This window comes from Portunus trituberculatus, chromosome 4, assembly GCF_017591435.1.
Source record: "Portunus trituberculatus isolate SZX2019 chromosome 4, ASM1759143v1, whole genome shotgun sequence".
Lineage (NCBI taxonomy): Eukaryota > Metazoa > Arthropoda > Malacostraca > Decapoda > Portunidae > Portunus > Portunus trituberculatus.
In genome coordinates, this window is record NC_059258.1 from 5,152,571 (window position 1) to 5,172,570 (window position 20,000).

The 20,000-nt window shown below is 41.7% G+C and overlaps 1 protein-coding gene and 1 long non-coding RNA gene across 12 annotated transcripts in view; both read right to left on the reverse strand.

Annotated features, from left to right (window-relative positions):
* LOC123512050 overlaps positions 1–5,864 on the reverse strand; it is a 13,214-nt gene extending 7,350 nt beyond the window's left edge. The window contains exons 1-3 of the long non-coding RNA XR_006677016.1: positions 5,073–5,864; positions 1,120–1,308; positions 414–647 (exon numbers count right to left, since the gene is read on the reverse strand). This is a non-coding gene — a long non-coding RNA (uncharacterized LOC123512050). The remainder of the gene's footprint in view (positions 1–413; positions 648–1,119; positions 1,309–5,072) is intronic.
* Positions 5,865–10,628: 4,764 nt separating this feature from the next.
* LOC123511811 (facilitated trehalose transporter Tret1-like) overlaps positions 10,629–20,000 on the reverse strand; it is a 22,554-nt gene continuing 13,182 nt past the window's right edge. For all 11 annotated transcript variants that reach the window (XM_045267900.1, XM_045267884.1, XM_045267855.1 and 8 more), the window contains 9 exons: positions 19,266–19,413; positions 17,518–17,680; positions 15,682–15,803; positions 14,785–14,919; positions 13,259–13,456; positions 12,436–12,533; positions 12,148–12,281; positions 11,795–12,002; positions 10,629–11,320 (listed from right to left, as the gene is read on the reverse strand). In XM_045267900.1, coding sequence (XP_045123835.1) covers positions 11,138–11,320; positions 11,795–12,002; positions 12,148–12,281; positions 12,436–12,533; positions 13,259–13,456; positions 14,785–14,919; positions 15,682–15,803; positions 17,518–17,680; positions 19,266–19,413 — 1,389 coding nt within the window. In that variant the 3' untranslated portion in view covers positions 10,629–11,137. The remainder of the gene's footprint in view (positions 11,321–11,794; positions 12,003–12,147; positions 12,282–12,435; positions 12,534–13,258; positions 13,457–14,784; positions 14,920–15,681; positions 15,804–17,517; positions 17,681–19,265; positions 19,414–20,000) is intronic.

A 20,000-nucleotide genomic window follows, 5' to 3' on the forward strand; every position in this document is an offset into this window, starting at 1 on the left:
CTTGTGTGAAGATAGATAGATAGATAGATAAGCGGGTAATTTGATACGTTCATTCATAGGTAAATGGACAGTTTCATGAAAAAACAGATAGAGAGATGGATAGGTAGGCAGATACACTAGTAAGTAAATGTAATTAAGTGATTTGATGCACAAAAGTCAACACAAGTCACAATCTATCAATATGAGTGATGACATTGTGTACTTGTAAGTGTATCTTTAAGTACTGATGACGAGGTCGCTGTGCGACTGATACAGGATAACCTAGATGGGCCCTGGTGGCCCTTTGTTATCCTATTATTTATGTTATGTTATGACATACAATCCTTTAGTCAAAACTGTGTGCACTACTTTCCACAAAACAAAAAAGCATGAACCAATGAAGCTGTCAATGTTGAAGCATCCTCCATCCTTACCACTCTCTGTCTTGAAGCATCCTCCATCCTTACCACACTCTGTCTTGAAGCATCCTCCATCCTTGCCACTCTCTGTCTTGAAGCATCCTCCATCCTTGCCCCTCTCTGTCTTGAAGCATCCTCCATCCTTGCCCCTCTCTGTCTTGAAGCATCCTTCATCCTTGCCCCTCTCTGTCTTGCACTCTGCACACGTTTATGCAAGCAGTGTGCAGTGTGCCGCTGGACCTCTAAAGCCTGCAACAAAAGAAGAGTCAACAAAAGTTTATGTTTATCAATCATTTACCTTCATGTCATCTTAGCAATCTGAAATTGTGTAAACTGCTCACTTGTAATCACATTTGTGGTACACCAAGGCATATAAAAAACCCAGCCAAGCAAAGCCACACTATTTTTTTTTATGCAATTTTTATGCACTTGAATTGCAAGTTCACTAAAAGATTAGTACAGAATTACCCAAAGGACAGGGAGAAATATCTTAACCTAAACTTAATATCATAACTCTGTTTTTGGTGCGCTGTGCTCATTTCCAAACTGTCACTAAATTTTTCTTCCTTTAATTGCCAACTGAGACTAATTTCTTTTCTCTTCAATCACAAACAGTCATTGAATTTCCTTCCTCCAATCACCAACCAAGACTCAACTTCCTACACCACCACCACCACTAATCTACAAACTAAATACATTCTTCTAACTCCCTTACTCTTACTTGATGCTCCTAAGAACTGCACAAGCTTTAGTGGTGTCAGTGGTAAGTCTCAGTGAAAGGGTGAGCAGGTTGGCTCCCTCACAGTTGCTTCACAGTTGCTGGCTACACCCAGTCCTTCTGATTCTTAAGCACCTCTGTGATCTTGTACTCCGGTGTGCCTGGCGCTGGCTGGTGCATGTACTCCCACCTCTGTTGAGATAAGGTGTGGGGAGGCTCTGTTTATTACTTGCTTTGAAGTGAGAGTGTGTTCAAATCTTCACTTCAAACAATGTCTGTTGTATCTTGGACTTTTTTTTAAAGCATGAGGGAAAGCCAGCCAAAGTTCCCCTTTAGCCCAAAAATTCCCATGAAAAGCCCACATGGTAAAAGAAAAAAAAAAAAAAAAATAAATAAAATAAATAAATAAAAAAAATAAATAAATAAAAACAAAGGCCCACTTGATTGGCAGTTCCCTTAAAAGAGTAAGAGAGTTAGCCAAAAGTGTGCCAAATGTCTGATACACACAGACCACAACAGCAATAACAGTAAATCCATCTACATGTTTGTTTTAAGCCAGTTTTGATAAAGGAAGGTTTAATTAAGATATCTGCAGCAAGTTTGATTAAAATTGTCATTTATTTAAAATTTAAAATTTAATTAAAATTGTCAGTATGAAGAAACTGAATGTGTTGCTTTTTCTTCTCTTTTCTTCTTTTTTTGATTTCTGGAAAAGTAGATACAAGAAATGACTTGTGTGGTTTGTTTGTGAATGATATTTTGTGCTTATAGTGTTGTGTGTGTGTTTGGATCCCATCACACACACACACACACACACACACACACACACACACACACACACACACACACACACACACACACACACACACACACACACACACACACAGAATTTAAAGGGATGGCATATGAGGAGAGACTAAAGGCAATGGATCTACCAACCTTGGAGCAGAGAAGAGAGAGAGGGGATCTGATACAAGTTTATAAATTGATTAATGGAATGGATGAAGTGGATAATGAGAAACTGATCCTGAGAGAAGAATATGACTTTAGAAGCACAAGATCGCATAGTAAGAAACTAAGGAAGGGACGATGTCTGAGAGATGTTAAAAAATTTAGTTTCCCGCAAAGATGTGTTGAGACTTGGCACAGTTTGAGTGAGGAAGTGGTGTCAGCAAAGAGTGTGCATAGTTTTAAAGAAAAATTGGATAAGTGTAGATATGGAGACGGGACCAAACGAGCATAAAGCCCAGGCCCTGTAAAACTACAACTAGGTAAATACAACTAGGTAAATACACACACACACACACACACACACAGCGAAGGAAAGACGAGACATACAGGAGTGGTAGACTGAATTATAGAAAGATGGACACAGAAAGTTTGAAAAATTATTTCAGAAAATTAGATTGGGAGGAGATGTTACAAATCAGAGAAGTGCAAAAAAATATGAGATTTTTATGAAATATTATAAAGAAGGAGTTATGAAATTTGTACCAAAGTATAAACCGAGAGAGGAAGGAAGAAAGGATTGGTTTAATGCAACTTGTGTTAAGGCTAAGGAAAAGAGAGATGTGGCTTGGAAAAGATGGAAAAGAGCAGGAATATACTAAATAAGGAGAATTATAGAGTGGCGAGAAATGAGTATGTGAGGGTAAGGAGGAGGAAGAAAGAAAATTTGAAAAAGATATTGTAGACAAGAGTAAGGAACATCCAAAATTGTTTTACAGGTTCATAAATGGTAAACTTAAAAGAGAGAGTCCATTGAAAGATTAAAAGGAGAGCAAGGGATAGTAGATGACCCTAAGAATATAGCGGAATTGCTAAATAATAGGTTTCAACAAGTATTTACTAAAGAAACAATGTTTGTAAAGCCTCAGAATGTACAAGGAAATGTGCACATGGATGACATTAAGATACCTAAAAGGAGTTATATAAAATGTTGGAGGAACTTAAAGATGATAAAGCGATGGGACCAGATGAAGTTTCAGGAAAATTATTGAAGGAATGTAGAGAAGAATTGATTGATCCATTATATGATATTATAAGGTGCTCATTAGAAACAGGGAAGTACCAGTAGAGTGGAAAAGAGCTGAAGTGGTGCCCATTTATAAGGGAGGCAGTAAGGAAGAGCCTCTTAACTATAGACCTGTGTCTCTAACAAGTGTGGTCGGTAAGATTTGTGAGAGGGTGATAAAGAAATATTGGATACGGTTCCTGGAGGATCATAAGTTATTATCGGATCATCAATTTGGCTTTAGGAAAGGGAGGTCATGTGTAACAAATCTACTGAGCTTTTATTCAAGAGTGGTTGACAAAATACAAGAGAGAGGGATGGATGGACTGTGTATATTTGGATTTAAAGAAAGCTTTTGACAAGGTACCTCACATGAGACTGTTATGGAAAGTAGAGATTTATGGAGGACTGAAAGGAAAAGTGTTAAAGTGGATGGAAAACTACTTGAGATGGAGGGAGATGAGAACGGTAATAAGGGATGCAAAGTCGGACTGGTTGGTGGTGGAGAGTGGAGTCCCACAAGGCTCAGTGCTGGCACCAATACTTTTCCTTGTATATATTAATGACATGCCAGAGGGAGTAAACAGTTATATTAATTTGTTTGCGGATGATGCGAAGTTGTGTAGGTGTGTGAAGAGTGAAGAAGATTGTGAAATTTTACAGGCAGATCTGGATAAGATTTGGGAGTGGAGCAAGAGGTGGCAAATGGAATTTAATCTGAGCAAAAGTCATGTGATGGAGATGGGGAAGAGTGGAAGACGGCCAAGAGGGTCATATAAGATGGGTGAAGAAGTAGTGTTGAAAAAGGTGGAAAAGGAAAAGGATTTGGGAGTGATAATACAAGACCATGGGCAGTTTGAGGCTCATATTGATAAGATGTTTGGAGAAACGTATAATTTGATAAAAATATTGGATTAGCCTTCCATTATATGGATAAAGATATGATGAAGAAATTAATTAGTACGGTAATTAGACCAAGATTGGAATATGCTGGAGTGGTTTGGTCCCCTTATAAAAAGAAGCATATAAGGAAGTTGGAGAGATTGCAGAGAATGGCAACAAAAATGGTTCCGGAATTGGCAGAAATGACCTATGAGGAGAGATTAAAAGAAATGAATTTGCTTACCTTGGAACAAAGAAGAGAAAGAGGAGATTTAATACAGGTTTATAAACTGTTGAACGGACTGGATGAAGTGGATAATGAGCAAATGATGTTGAGAGAGGAAAACTTAAATAGAACTACAAGATCGCATAGTAAAAAGATAGCCAAGGGAATATGCTTGAAGGATGTGAAAAAATATAGTTTCCCACAAAGATGTGTGGAGGTGTGGAATGGTTTGAGTGAGGAGGTGGTGTCAGCGAGGAGTGTGCATAGTTTGAAAGGAAGGTTGGATGTGTGTAGATATGGAGACGGGGCCACACGAGTATGATACCCAGGCCCTGTAAAATTACAACTAGGTGAATACAACTAGGTGAATACACACACACACACACACACACACACACACACACACACACACACACACACACACACACACACACACACACACACACACACACACACACACACACACACACACACTAGATAGCAGTGACCATGTGTAACTTTAACCCCTTCTGTGCCTTGACGTATTTTCATGTTCATTTTGCTTACTATTTGGCGATTTTACACAGCTTCAGAACAATTATTGGGGGGGCCATTAAAATAGTGAAGACTATGACCATTAATCTTGTAACCTCCATACATGCTTCTTAATGTCAACAAAATGGTGCAATCACACTCAAAGCTGGTGGTAAACATGCATCTCAGTATTGAAGGGATTAAGAAGTTGGATAATTTTTTGGATAACAGAGATGGGACAGCATGAACACAGCTCCCCCTCCTGTATGCTGCAACTAGATTAATACAACTAAGTAAATACACAAACTAACAACCACTCACAGCATGAAGGGGAAGAGACATCAAGATACTCTCAATCCTGGCGTTGGGCGTAGCAAATCCAAACTTGGTGCCTCGATAGTACACAAAGTTGAACTCCGAGTACCTCCCTGAACGCAGCAGTTGCCAACACTGCTCTGCTTCCGAGACAGCATCGTTCTTGTGCTTCTTGACTGATGGAGGACAGTTATGGGTGAGTGAGGAGGTGAGTGAGAGAAGGCGAGGGGGAAAGAAGCAGGTTAGTCTGTAGTTAGTTAAGTTAGGTTAATGGTTATGAGTTATGGGTGAGTGAGGCAGTAAGAAGAAGTGGCAGAGGTGAGTGGGAAGGAAGGCAAGGGGAAAGAAGCAGGTTAGTCTGTAGGTTGTTAGGTTAGGTTAATGGTTATGAGTTATGGGTGAGTGAGACAGCTGTTTCTATGGGGCAAAGTGTTCACAGCTTATGGTTAATTCTCTCTCCATAATACTCAGTAATTATAGGTTATGGGTGAGTGAGAGAAGTCATTTTATTGAGTATGGGTGACTTTATTGGGTGTTGAGTCTATGCTTAATTCTATTGCAGCAATACTCAATAATTATGGGGTTATGGGTGAGAGAGATGATTTTATGTGGCACTGTTAATCCTATGACAGTAATACTCAATAATTGACAGCATTTACAACAAAGTGATATAGAATTAATAGACATTGCAATTTCTACTGGACTGGTTTTATGAAGGATGGTGTTAAGAATCAACAGTTAATCTTATCATAGTAATACTCTCTTTGTCTATGAAAGACACACACACACACACACACACACACACACACGGCCCGGTAGCTCAGTGGTTAGAGCGCTGGCTTCACAAGCCAGATGACCGGGGTTCGATTCCCCGGCCGGGTGGAGATATTTGGGTGTGTCTCCTTTCACGTGTAGCCCTGTTCACCTAGCAGCGAGTAGGTACGGGATGTAAATCGAGGAGTTGTGACCTTGTTGTCCCGGTGTGTGGTGTGTGCCTGGTCTCAGACCTATCCGAAGATCGGAAACAATGAGCCCTGAGCTCGTTCCGTAGGGTAATGTCTGGCTGTCTCGTCAGAGACTGCAGCAGATCAAACAGTGAATTACACACACACACACACACACACACAGACAGACAGACAGAGAGAAAAAAACAAGAGAGACAGAGAGAGAGAGAGAAAAAAAAAAAAAACACGACAGACAAAAAGAAAAAGAAAACAGAAACAAAGAGAACAGAAACAAAATAAGATAGACAGAGAAAAAGAAAGATAATAAAACAAGACAAAGAAAAGAGAAAATGAAAACAGAGGGACATACACACACACACACACACACATATATATATATATATATATATATATATATATATATATATATATATATATATATATATATATATATATGAACACGGGGTTAAAAAAAAAAAAAAAACGGATTTGCAGGAAAACGAAATGCACATTCAAAACAGGTCGAAATCTACCAGAAAAAAATAATATCCAGAAGTGAGTTGTTGATATTGTAAAAATTGAGCCCTTCTCCTATCCCTCCCTATCCTTCCAGTGTTGGGCCCATCATGCCACCCTGTCACCGCACTCCTGCCCCCTTTGATCCCACGCACTCCACATGTACCAATCACTGCACCTTTCACGAGTCACCTCCCTCCTACACCTCGCTCCAATACACTCTACAAACTCCAATAACTTCACAAATGCTTAAGCGCGTCCACCACTACCACCACCACACCGATGCAAATGTTGGATGCTTACATGTCTCTGGGTCTCGGTCTGTTTCGTTATCGTTTGAGAGACCCTGATCGTACTCCGTTAAATCGTTAATTGTCGGACATTGTTATTCACTATTTTCTTTTATCTAACTGTATCATTCATCGCAACTTGATTTGTTTGGGCTCTAAGTGGTTCTTGTGTGTGTTTTTTTTTTTTTTTTAAGTCTGGGTCTCTGTTTATGTGTAGGATACAGGAAATGACTTGTCGCACAGTTAATCGGATGCTATGCACGGGCTCGGACTCTGAAGGAACCACTGACGCCCCTGTATCATGATCCTCGGACTCCTACAACACCATACCTCGGGAAGATCTTGGGAGTACTGACAAGTGTAGGTGTAGCCGAGGCTTGTATTAACGTTGGTATGTCACCGCTGCAACCCGCCTGGAACCCTCACCGTGTCAGTGTTGATATTCACTCTGCATCAGCCCAAGAGGGACTCCATGGCTCCCTCATGTGCTGCAAGACATGTTCATAACTAAATTGTCCAAGTACCCACACGTTCAGGCTATTCATGTTTATTGTGATGGGTCAGTCAATGGCAGCAGGTCTGGATGTGAGCTGTTCATCCGTGACTACATCTCTGCCAGTCACTACACTGACACTGAGGTTTCCAGGCGGCTCCCTGCACACATGTCTTCCACTAGAGCAGAACTGTATGCTGTACTGGAGGCGCTCCACATTGTGGCGCCTCTACATTAGAATGTTTATTTCTTTATTGACAGTCAGGCTGCTTTGTATTCTCTTCAGTCTACCTCCCCCATGGACTGTGATATAGTTAATAAGTGTCTTGATCTCATCCACGCCCTAGAAGGTGCTGGTGCCACGGTCCATTTCACCTGGATACCCTCTCATGTGGGTAAAATTTTAATGTGCCCTCCAAGACGACACAGTGACACAGTGGATCCTGACACTAGTACACAGTAGCATTAGTGATCAGTTGGAGCTTTGTTGCCATAGGGGCAGTAGCACTAGTCTTCACTATGCTCGTGTTTCCCAGAGCAGTGCTTACACCTACGGGAGACACACTGTATCACACGACAGGGTGGCAATGAGGCTCAGATTAGGCTACAAATACTTTTGGGAAGTCAAGTGCTTCTCCTGGTGTGTGCTGTGTGCTGTGTGTTGCACCAAGGGGACACACTCTGTGTCACTATAGCATGGAATGTCCTCTCATTGCTAAATTTAGGCCACAAGGTCAACATGACTTGTATAGCCTCATTGACCATCTCCTAGAGTCCTAGACTCAGCCACTCTCAGGGATATACTCAGGGAATATCCTCAGTTTGCTCCAACACTGTAGGATGTTTAGGCAATAAGGTGTGCAATATCTGTATTTATTTATTGAAATACTTATATTCTTGTTATGTATACTGTCTATTGTTATATTTTTGATACTTTAACCTTAAGTCTTTGCCCAGGGGGTGGGTGGCAAGGTCCATCCTCCTCCTTTGTTGTATTTATTTATTAATGCAACAATAAATGTATCAATCAATCAATTAATCATTTAGCGATCTCGTTCATTATCGTACTCATTAATTTTCTTTTATTTTCAGTTTTTCTTTTTTCTTCCTTTTAGCTAAGTGTTTGATCTATTACAGCTTGGTTTATTTGTGTTTTCAAGTGTTATCTTATTATCTATTTGCTATTGTTGACATGTCTCAGTCTGTCTCAGTTCTGCGCTATCGTCGTTTCCGGGAGCAATGGTGCCAAAAAGATTGCTTTCTCTCGTTTATTGCAAGACAAGGAACAAACAGTAAAGTAAAGTTTCAGTGATTGATGCTTTTCACCGCACAGTGACACTAAATCATACATCATTCTAAATAAAAGCAAGAGAAAGAGAAATTGTGTATCAGATAAAAGTTGGTCTGAAGGTTCATATTTCTTGGTGTAGCAATTAATTAACATGTCATATAATCTCTCTCTCTCTCTCTCTCTCTCTCTCTCTCTCTCTCTCTCTCTCTCTCTCTCTCTCTAATACATTCTCTTTCTCCCTCCTTCGTCCCCTCACAATTTCTCCTCCGCTCTCTTCGCCCCCTTACAAGCGTACAGCAACCCCAGCAACACACACACACACACACACACACACACACACACACTTAAAACATAGAGAATGCTTTAACTAGACAACGGCTTGTGGCTTGTTATTATACGCTTGTTTCCTCTTAATGTGGTGAAGGTTCGGTAAATGTGGCGTTTGTGTGTGTGTGTTAATTTGTGAATTTCTCAAGTGTGTGTGTGTGTGTGTGTGTGTGTGTGTGTGTGTGTGTGTGTGTGTGTGTGTGTGTGTGTGTGTGTGTGTGTGTGTAGGATAGGCCTGAGACCAGGCACACACCACACACCACAACAAGGTCACAACTCCTCGATTTACATACCACTACTACTCACTGCTAGGTGAACACCATTACCGTCAAGGAGATCACACCCAACCATCACCAGAGCAACAACAACAAAAACTACTACTACTACTACTACTACTACTACCACCACTACTGTTATTATTATTGTTACTACCACTACGACCACTAATACTCTTACTTCTATTACCATCATCACTATCACAATCACCACCATCAGAGCAACAACAACAAAAACTACTACTACTACTACTACTACTACTACTACTACTACTACTACTACTACTACTCTCTCTCTACTACTCTCTCTACTCTACCGCAACTATTACCTCTCTCTCTCTCTCTCTCTCTCTCTCTCTCTCTCTCTCTCTCTCTCTCTCTCTCTCTCTCTCTCTCTCTCTCTCTCTCTATATATATATATATATATATATATATATATATATATATATATATAAAGCTGCTTTTTCATTGAATAATTAATAAAGACGCATCTATAGGCCTGTGTAACAAGTACATACATAATATGGGCTTAGGCCTAATTACCAATAGCACACAGGCCTAATAACGTAAAAGTGATAACACACTCCTCACTGAACACTGTGACAACCTACACCTGACACACAAACCATGTACACCGCGGCTCAAGTGCTTCAAGACTCGGGCAGGGCCGTCACTCAGCGTGGCCTCGCTGGGTGTCCCGTCGCATGTCGACATCCAGGGCAATGAGGAGCAGCTCTGGCGAGGCAGGCTTGTCAGAGTGCAATGGTTGTCCACACCATTCCCAGCACCTTACTTCAACTGCGTGGCAAGGCGAAACGCCAGGCTGAGACGACAGTGCAGCAGAAGGCCGAGAACAGCCACGGCAGCGCCAGCACACTGTGGCTTAATTAACACCATGGCGACACACAGGCCAGCCCCCACACCGCCACCCCGGCCGGTGGTGTGAGCTGGGTGGTTCCGGCTGGGGTATGTACTACTCCCATGGGTGACAGCTTACTCTGGACACCTCGGAGAACAAACGCTGCCGCCTCTGTGCATCTCCAGAGGGGCACTCACTGCGTCACTAGAACACTAATTACTTGAAGGATTATCAGTGTGTCAGTGTGTCAGTGCCGAGAGACAACAGTGCCCTGCATGCACCCTCCCAACCTTGAGTGACCTCGCTAAACACTTCTTAATTCACAAAGCACTTACAAATTTGTGAACAAGACTGTGTTCTTCCCAGGAGGCAGTCTTGTTGTGATACAAGATCTTATGCACATAACAATAGAAAGGCGAGTCTCTGTTACGCCTACTTCTGGAAACGATCTGAATTGTTAGAGTATTCAGTATCCTCCCCCCTTCTCTCTCTCTCTCTCTCTCTCTCTCTCTCTCTCTCTCTCTCTCTCTCTCTCCGCTTCTATGTTTAGTAAATTAAAACACAACATACATTATCAATTATTATTTAAAAGTAATAATGACAAAATGAGTGTTATGCATGACTGATAATGTGTTCTTTATTCTCTCATACCTTCGTGTGTGTGTGTGTGTGTGTGTGTGTGTGTGTGTGTGTGTGTGTGTGTGTGTGTGTGTGTGTGTGTGTGTGAACAATGGTGATGAGGCAACAAAGCGCTTTAGAATATCAATTAGTTGTTGTTTTTCCAGACTGAGACAAATGAATGGACGGGAAATAAGAGGTGAAAACAGACAACCATATTTTTCAACGAGGACAACTTTGTGAAGGACAACACATGGCTTAAGTCTTCACCAACCCTTGTGTCCTTGAGGTATAACATTAAAAAAACAACAACAACCCTTAAAAACATACATTCTACAAAAGACCACACTAAAAAGCTAAAACAACACAAAACACATGAGACAAAACACACACACATGCACATTCCTACACAAATACACTTTTCTACTTGTATTCTGACACTCCCTTCGTCTCCTCCCTCACCCCACGGCCTTCCCCGCTGTCTCCCTGATGAAGAAGAAGGTGAAGGGGATTCCGATGACGCAGAAGAAGCAGTAGAAGCCGTAGAGACCAGCCTGCGTCATTACAGTTACCATGGGCGTGTAGAACTGCAGTGTGGTGAAGGTGCTAAGAGTCCACATGGTAAAACAGATACTGCAGGCCTGAGGGAGGGGCAGACGAAGGCGCAGACAGGTAGATGAAGGTGCAGAAGAGACGGTAAGGCAGGAAATGGTTAGATTGAGGTGCAAAAGAGAATAGGAAGGAAGAGGAGGAGGAAAAGGAGAAGGAAAAGGAGAAAAAGTTAGTTGTTAGTTTGTTATTATTGTTACTACTACTATTACTACTACTACTACTACTACTACTACTACTACTACTACTACTACTACTACCAACTAATTTATTAACAAAGAAACAAAACAAAAATAAATTAAAACCGAAACAATGCTTCTACTACTACTACTACTACTACTACTACTACTACTACTACTACTACTACTACTACTACTACTACTACTACTACTACTACTGCTAATGATAATAATATTGACAATAATAATAATAATGAGAATACACAATCTCTCTCTCTCTCTCTCTCTCTCTCTCTCTCTCTCTCTCTCTCTCTCTCTCTCTCTTACCTGCGCTCTGATGGCCGTGGGAAAGTACTCCTGATTCAACAAAAACGGCATCAGATTCAACCCCATAAACATTGCAGTCTGGGACAAGCCGAGGAAGGCAAGAGGCGCCCATCCCCAGCCTTCTATTCCCACTACGGCAGGGGGCGTGGCTGATACAGTGGCGGTGGTGGTGGCGGTGGTGGTGGCAGTGATAATGGTGGTGGTGGTGCTGTGGGAAAGACAGAAAGGGTTAAGCGTGTGTGTGTGTGTGTGTGTGTGTGTGTGTGGCAGAGGGTTAACCATTTTTACTCACTCCCAGCTATTCTCAGTCACTCCTAGCCACTCCTAGCCACTCCCAGACAGTCATAGCTTACCTGCCACTCTCCAGCACGCCGCAGTAGGCTGACATGAGCCCCAGACCCACAGCCATGAGAGAAAAGCAAAGGAAAAGCGTGTTTTTTCTCCCTATACCATCAATTAGGAAGACACTGACAATACCTCCTGCAAACTAGAGAGAGAGAGAGAGAGAGAGAGAGAGAGAGAGAGAGAGAGAGAGAGAGAGTTTCAATTTACGTATATACATATGAGAATAATCAGTATATTCATGATAGTTTTCACACACACACACACACACACACACACACACACACACACACACACACCTGCAGAACCATCAGAATTATAGACGCCAAGCCGCTGTCCACGGAACTGCCTGCTGCCTCGAAAACTTGCACTGAGTAAGAATTAACAGCGAGGAAACCTGTAGAGAGAATAATGAATGAATGACGGCTAGATAGATAGATAGATAGAGAGATAGATAGATAGAAAGGTAGATAGATGGAAAGATAGATAGATTAATAGATATATAGATTAATTAGTAGGTAAATATAAGCAGAAGCATATAGAAATGAGTAAATGAATCAAGCTTATTCTCTAATTTCGTTTTACTCTTTTCATTGTATAGGGACCAACCTTCTCTTTTTATGCACGAAGTTAGGTTAGGTTAAGTTAGGCTACACTAGGTTACGTTAGCTTAGCGTAGGTCAGGCTAGCTCAGGTTAGGCTATTTTTCGTCGTCTTTGACTGTTATATACCTTTCCTACATAACAAAAACATTGAATAAAACAAAACAAGAACACACACACACACACACACACACACACACACACACACACGAACCTTGACACAGATCAGATGGAACATTGGGAGTGGAATTGAAACCTTTATATTGCCTGATTCAACTCTCTCTCTCTCTCTCTCTCTCTCTCTCTCTTGGTATTTCTTGTTTTTATTTCTGTTTTCCTCTGTTGTTGATGTTGCCATGTTTTATTTTTATCCCGAATTTTAGTCATATTCATTTTTTTTTTCAATTTCATTCTTATATAATGATTTCTACATTGATACGAGTATATACGTTTATTCTTAGCTAAAGGGTCAACACACACACACACACACACACACACACACACACACACACACACACACCTGTAAAAGCCACAAGGAAGAAGAGACCAGAAACCACTAATAGTGACTTGAGCACGTCAGGTTGCGCTAATGTCCGCCAGCTTCCTGTACTTCCTTCCTGCTGCTTATTGAAATCCTTGTAGCTACTGATTTCTTGCTTCACATCCGCGTGGTGTCCTCTCAGATCCAGTAAAACCTCGACAGCCTTGTCTTCCTTGCCTGAGAGATAAGAGAGATAGAAATAGAGGTTAGGAAGAAGAGATTAGGTGTTAAAATCCTCGTAACTGCTGAATTTTTGCTTTACATTGGCGTGGCGTCCTCTCAGATCCAATAGAACGTCGATAGCCTTGTCTTCCTTGCCTGAGAGATATGAGAGAGATAGAGATAGAGGCAATTTGAGGTGTTGGTAAGGGTTAATGTAGAGAAGTCATCCTTGTAGCTGTTAATTTCCTACTTTACATAGGCATCACGTCCTTTCATATCCAGTAGAACCTCGATAGCCTTGTCTTCCTGCCCTGAGAGATAAGAGTGATAGAGATAGAGGTTAGAAGGAAGAAATTTTGAGCTATTAAATCATTGTAGTTGTTGATTTCTTGCTTTACATTGGTGTGACGTCCTCTCAGATCCAGTGTAACATCAACAGCCTAGTCTTATTTGCCTGAGAGATGAGAGAGATAGAGATGAAGATTAGGAGGAAGAGATTTAGTTATTCGAAGTGCTGAAAACCTTGTAGTTGTTGATTTCTTGCTTTACATTGGCGTGGTGTGACTGGTGTCCTCTCAGATCCAGTGTAACATCAATAGCCTAGTCTTATTTGCCTGAGAGATAAGATAGAGATGGAGGTTAGAAGGAAGAGATTTGAGGGAATTTGAGACGCTGGTAATATTACAACAGGAAAGTGATGAAAATAAAGAAAATAAAGGTTGATTGAGAGAAAGAGATGGAGGGATGGGTGAGGTGAGGTATAGATTGTCTGTCATCTGGTCTTCATTGTTTTCCTTAAGTGTCTCATCAATTGTGTACTGTTTTTTCTTTTCTTCACTTTCTCGTCCTTTTTCTTCTATTTTTCTTCATTTTCCCGTCGTTTTTTTCTTCTTTTCTTCAGTTTTCCGTCCATTTTCTTATTTTCTTATCTTTCCTTCAATTTTTTTCCCATTCTCTCCTGTTTCCATCCTTTTCTTTCACAATTCCACTCAATTCCACCTTTTAACTCGTTTCCACTCGTTTCCTTCACCCATTTTCCATCCGTTTCCTTTATATTTTCTCTGTTTCTTTCCTATCTTAACTGATTTTCACTTGTTTCTTTCATATTTACATCAATTTCTACCTGTATTCACTTCTTTCACCCATTTTCCATCCATATTAACTCCTTTTCATCCACTTTTCACCCATATTCACTCTTTTTCACCCATTTTCCACCCATATTAACTCTTTTCACCCATTTCCACCCATATTCACTCATTTTCACCCACTTTCCATCCATATTCACTCCTTTCCACCCACTCTCGACACGTTTTCTTCCCATTCTCCTTCCCGTTTTCTCTTACCTGTGACCACGAGGTAGGAGGGTGACTCGGGCAGCCAGAAGAGGAAGAGGATGAAGGCAGCGGGAACCAGGGCGTTAATAAAGGCAGCGGTGAAGTAACGCACGCAGTAACCCAGAACCACTGACAGGATCTGGCCTAGAGAGAGAGAGAGTGAGAGAGAGTGAGTGAGAGTGAGTGAGTGAGTGAGTGAGTGAATAAACTAAAAACTGACTGATATATTGAACAAGTTGATTGGTAAGAGAAGAGAGGAGAAAAATAATGAGAGAGAGAGAGAGAGAGAGAGAGAGAGAGAGAGAGAGAGAGAGAGAGAGAGAGAGTGTGGTATGTTAAGTTTGTTTATATAAGTACACACACACACACGTACAGGAGAAGGACGAGGAGGAGGAGGAGGAGAAGGAGGAGGAGGAGGACGAGGAAAAGAGAGAAGAGGAAGGAAAGGAGGAGGAGGAGAAGGAGGAGGAGGAGGAGGAGGAGGAGGAGGAGGAGGAGGAAAAAGAAGATTGATTAAAAGCAAAAGAGATCACATACATTTCTCTCTCTCTCTCTCTCTCTCTCTCTCTCTCTCTCTCTCTCTCTCTCTCTCAAGGGCCTTGCCACATGTTTAAAAGAGAGAGAGAGAGAAGAGAGAGAGAGAGAGAGAGAGAGAGAGAGAGAGAGAGAGAGAGAGAGAGAGAGAGAGAGAGAGAGAGAGAGAGAGAGAGAGAGAGAGAGAGAGAGAGAGAGAGAGAGACGGACGGACAGAGAAACAAAAACACAGACAAACAGACACAATTTTTCAAGCAACACACAAACACACACCCGCCCCATGAACACACACCTGTCCCCACAATACCCTAAACCAGCTCCGCCCAACCCCGCCCCGCCACGCCTCCCTGACACACCTACAAACCTACACACCTGCTAGGATGGCGAGGCTGAGACACATACACATTATCCCACGCACATCTGCATCCGCCAACTCTGCCACATATGAGTTAACGATGACAGTCATGCCTCCCACAGCCACACCTGAAATACACCTGAAAGAACACACATCTGTCACTCACACCTGCAAAAAAAGAGTGAAGAGAAGGAAGATATATGTAATGTTACTTAATCTGAAGAGCAAACCTTCCCCAGACTCTTTCCAAACCTCCACACACCTGTTTCACGAAATACAATCTAAAGAATACATACACATACCTTCCCACACCTGTTAAAACATGTATATCACATAATTAACTTAAAAAACACACCTGAATACATAACACAGCTTTCCAAACCATCTTAAACCTTCCAGAACCATTCCAAACCTGTATAAAGCATTTTAAACTTACCCAAACTTGTTATAATCATTTTAAACCATACCAAACCTTCCCAAACTATTGCAAACCTATCCAAACCATCGGAAAAGCATTCTAAACCTGCAAAAAACATTCCAAACCTACCGAAACCATTCCAAACCAACGAAAACTATTCCAAACCTACCTAAATGTACCCCTAACTACTCCAAACCTACCAAAACCTACACAAATCCACCCAAGACCATTCCAAACCTACCCACACCTACACAAGTGTACCCAAAACTATTCCAAACCTACCGAAATCATCCCAAATGTACCCAAACCATTCCAAACCTACCCAAATGTACCCAAACCTACCCAAGACCATCCAAAATCTACCTAAAAACCACTCCAAAGCTACCAAACCTACCGAAAACAATCCCAACTTACCCAAACCTACCTGAAACCTTCTCATATGTACTAAAACCATTCCAAACCTTCCCAAACCCATTCCAAACCTACTCAAACCTTCCAAAACAACTCCAAGCTTAGCCAAAATAATTCCAAACTTACCAAAACCATCCAAAAACCTATCCAAACCTACCTAAACCTACCCAAAACCACTCCAAACTTTCTCAAACCCATTCCAAACCTACCAAAACCTTAACAAACCTACACAAAACCACTCCAAACTTTCAAAAACCCATTCCAAATCTACTCAAACCTACAAAAACCTACCCAAAACCACTCCAAACCTATCAAAACCACTCCAAACCTGCCAAACCTTTAAAACCCATTCCAAACCTACACAAACATACCCAAACGTACCCAAAACCACTCTAAACTTGCCAAAATCTTCCAAAACCCATTCCAAACCTACACAAACATATCCAAACCTACTCAAAACCACTTCAAACCTACCAAACCTTCCAAAACCTATTCCAAACCTACACAAACATACCCAAACCTACCCAAAACCACTCCAAACCTCCCAAAACCTTCTAAAACCCATTCCAAACCTACACAAACATACCCAAACCTACCCAAAACCACTCCGAACCTGCCAAAACCTTCCAAAACCCATTCCAAACCTACTCAAACCTACCCAAACCTACCCAAAACCACTCCGAACTTGCCAAAACCTTCCAAAACCCATTCCAAACCTACACAAACATACCCAAACCTACTCAAAACCACTCCGAACCTCCCAAAACCTTCCAAAACCCATTCCAAACCTACTCAAACATACCCAAACCTACTAAAAACCACTCCAAACCTGCCAAAACCTTCCAAAACCCATTCCAAACCTACACAAACATACCCAAACGTACCCAAACCACTCCGAACCTGCCAAAACCTAAACCTTCCAAAACCCATTCCAAACCTACACAAACATACCCAAACCTACCCAAAACCACTCCAAACCTCCCAAAACCTTCCAAACCCATTCCAAACCAGCCCCAAGCCACACCTGGACAGAAGAATACCAGCGGCGTGAGGAATGAGGGCCATAGCAAGCCAGCCAATGAATGCAAAAGTTCCATTCATCATCATTCCTTTCCTTCTCCCGAGACGCATTGCCAAGGCCCCAGTCAGCCACGCTCCGGGTAGCGAGGAGAGCATTAGAAGACTGCCTGTTGGTTTAAAGAGGAGGTGGTGGTAGTGGTGGTGGTGGTGGTGGTGGTGAGAGGATCAGGAAGAGGAGGAAGAGGAATGGAATCTAGTGTATGATGGAAAAATGATAGACAAAATAGGAGGAGGATCAAGAGGAGGATAAGGAGGGAGGAGGAGGTAGTGATAAGAGGAAGAGGAAGAGATGGAATTTAGAGTATAGAGAAATGAGAGAGATAAAACAGAGGGAACGATCTGGTAAGGAGGAGAATGAAGAGGAGGAAAAGAAGGAGGTGGCGGTAAGAGGAAGAGGAAGAGGAAGGAGAGAAAGGAATTTAGCGTATAAAGGAGAAGTGAAGAGAGACAAAACAAGAGAAAATATTTGGTGGGGAGGAGAAGGGGGAAGGAGGAGGAGGTAGTGGGAAGAGGAAGAGGAAGAGGAAGAAGAAGAGGAGGAGAGAATGGAATTTAGTGATGTAGTAGAAATGAAAGATAGACAAAACAGGAGGAAATATGTGGTTAGAGGAGGAGGAAGAGGAGGAGGAGGAGGAGGAGGATGAGGAGGAGGAGGAGGGGAGGAGGGGGAGAAAGAGGATTTAGAGACAGGAAGAAGACACAATAACAGGAAAACACACACACACACACACACACACACACACACACACACACACACACACACCACCACCACCACCACCACCACCAACAACAACAACAGCAACAGCAAACTTAGTCTAGATTAAAATGACACCAGGTCACGTTAGATTAAGAGAAGAGAACAACAGGTACCTTTCGCGCAGGTGATTATGACGTCACGTATTGAAAGCGGAGGTGAAAGAAAACGGGAGATGTGTAGCGTAGCATTGGTCGAGTCAGGAAGTGCAATGCCATGGCCTGTATTCTGAAACGTTTTGTTGTCTCACCATCACTCTTTCCAAAGGCTCCAGTTGAAGATACTCGTGTTTTTTTAAGAGTATTTCTATGGCCTCTCAATATTGAAGGGTTTAGGTTAGGTTAGGTTAGGTTAGGTTAAGACTAGGTAAAGTTAAGTTAGGTTAGCATGGTTTCTAGTTTATTAAAGGGGAAAACTGTCTTGAAAACCAGGCTAGGTGTTTCAGTGGCCTTGCAAAATTGTAGTAGTGAGAAGCAAGGCGTTTCTGAATATAGCTGTAAGACTTTCCCCATTTATTCATTTATTTTTTTGTCCCTCAGTTCCTCAGTTCATCCTCGAGTAAATTATGAAAATATTGGGCAGTTCCTTTCCGGTGCATACGTAGACTAGCTTCCACGAACAATGCAAGAAGCGGGCATTTATTGTACTATTACTACTACTACTACTACTACTACTACTACTGCTACTCAAGGGGTCATGTGCTCACCGCCAAAGCCTTTAACACGACTGACCAAACTTCAGGACAGACCATCAGACACCAGCCGACCCTTCCAACACGTGACGTCACTACCACCTCCACTCAGACCAACTTATATTGTGCTCCGATCCTCCTTAACCGAGACCACCTGATTCTCTTCACTTCGCTTAAGATAATACACAGATAACTCTACAGCAAGCCAGGATAGGTCATTTGAGGTCAGGATAGGGTCAACACGTACCGATTAAGTCCTGCATGCCGTCTATATTAAGTGGCGTGCCGTAGAGGGAGGTGCCGTGTGTTTGCAGGTCTTCTACCAGCACGGCGGGGTACGTGAAGAGTGTGCCCATCAGCCCTGTGCCCAAACTCGACCGTGCCACCTTGCTGAACTAGGGAGAGTTAGCGAAAGTTAGAATAGTTGATCCCTTCAGTAGAATGCCATGTTTTTATAGTGATTCTGTTTACTAATTGGCGATTCTATATAACTTCAGAAACTCATGCTAGGATTAGAATCGTGAAGACTGTGGCCATTAATCTTCTGACCTCCATAGACTCTTCCTGATTCAAATAAATAAATCACACCCAAAAATCATGGCAAAAATACGTCTCTGTAATTGAAAGGGTTAGGTTAGGTTAGGTTAGGTTAAGATTATTTAAAGTTAAGTTTGGTTAGGAAAATTAGGTTTGGTTAAGATTAGGGAAAGTTAAGTTAGGTAGAAAATCAGTAGGGAGAATTTTGTAAAGTTAGGTTAAGGTAAGTTAGAGGTAGGTTTAGTTAGGTTAGATTAGGTTGAAGTTAGGATGAGTTAGGTTAGGTAGCTGATTTGTAAGGTAAAGTTAGGAAGAGTTAGGGCAAGTTAGATCAAGTTAGGAAGCAAATCAGTAGGGAAAATTATCTACAGTACTTAAGTTAGGTACAGTTAGGTTAAGTTAGATTAAGATAGGTAATATTAGGTTAAAGTTACTCCAAGTTAGG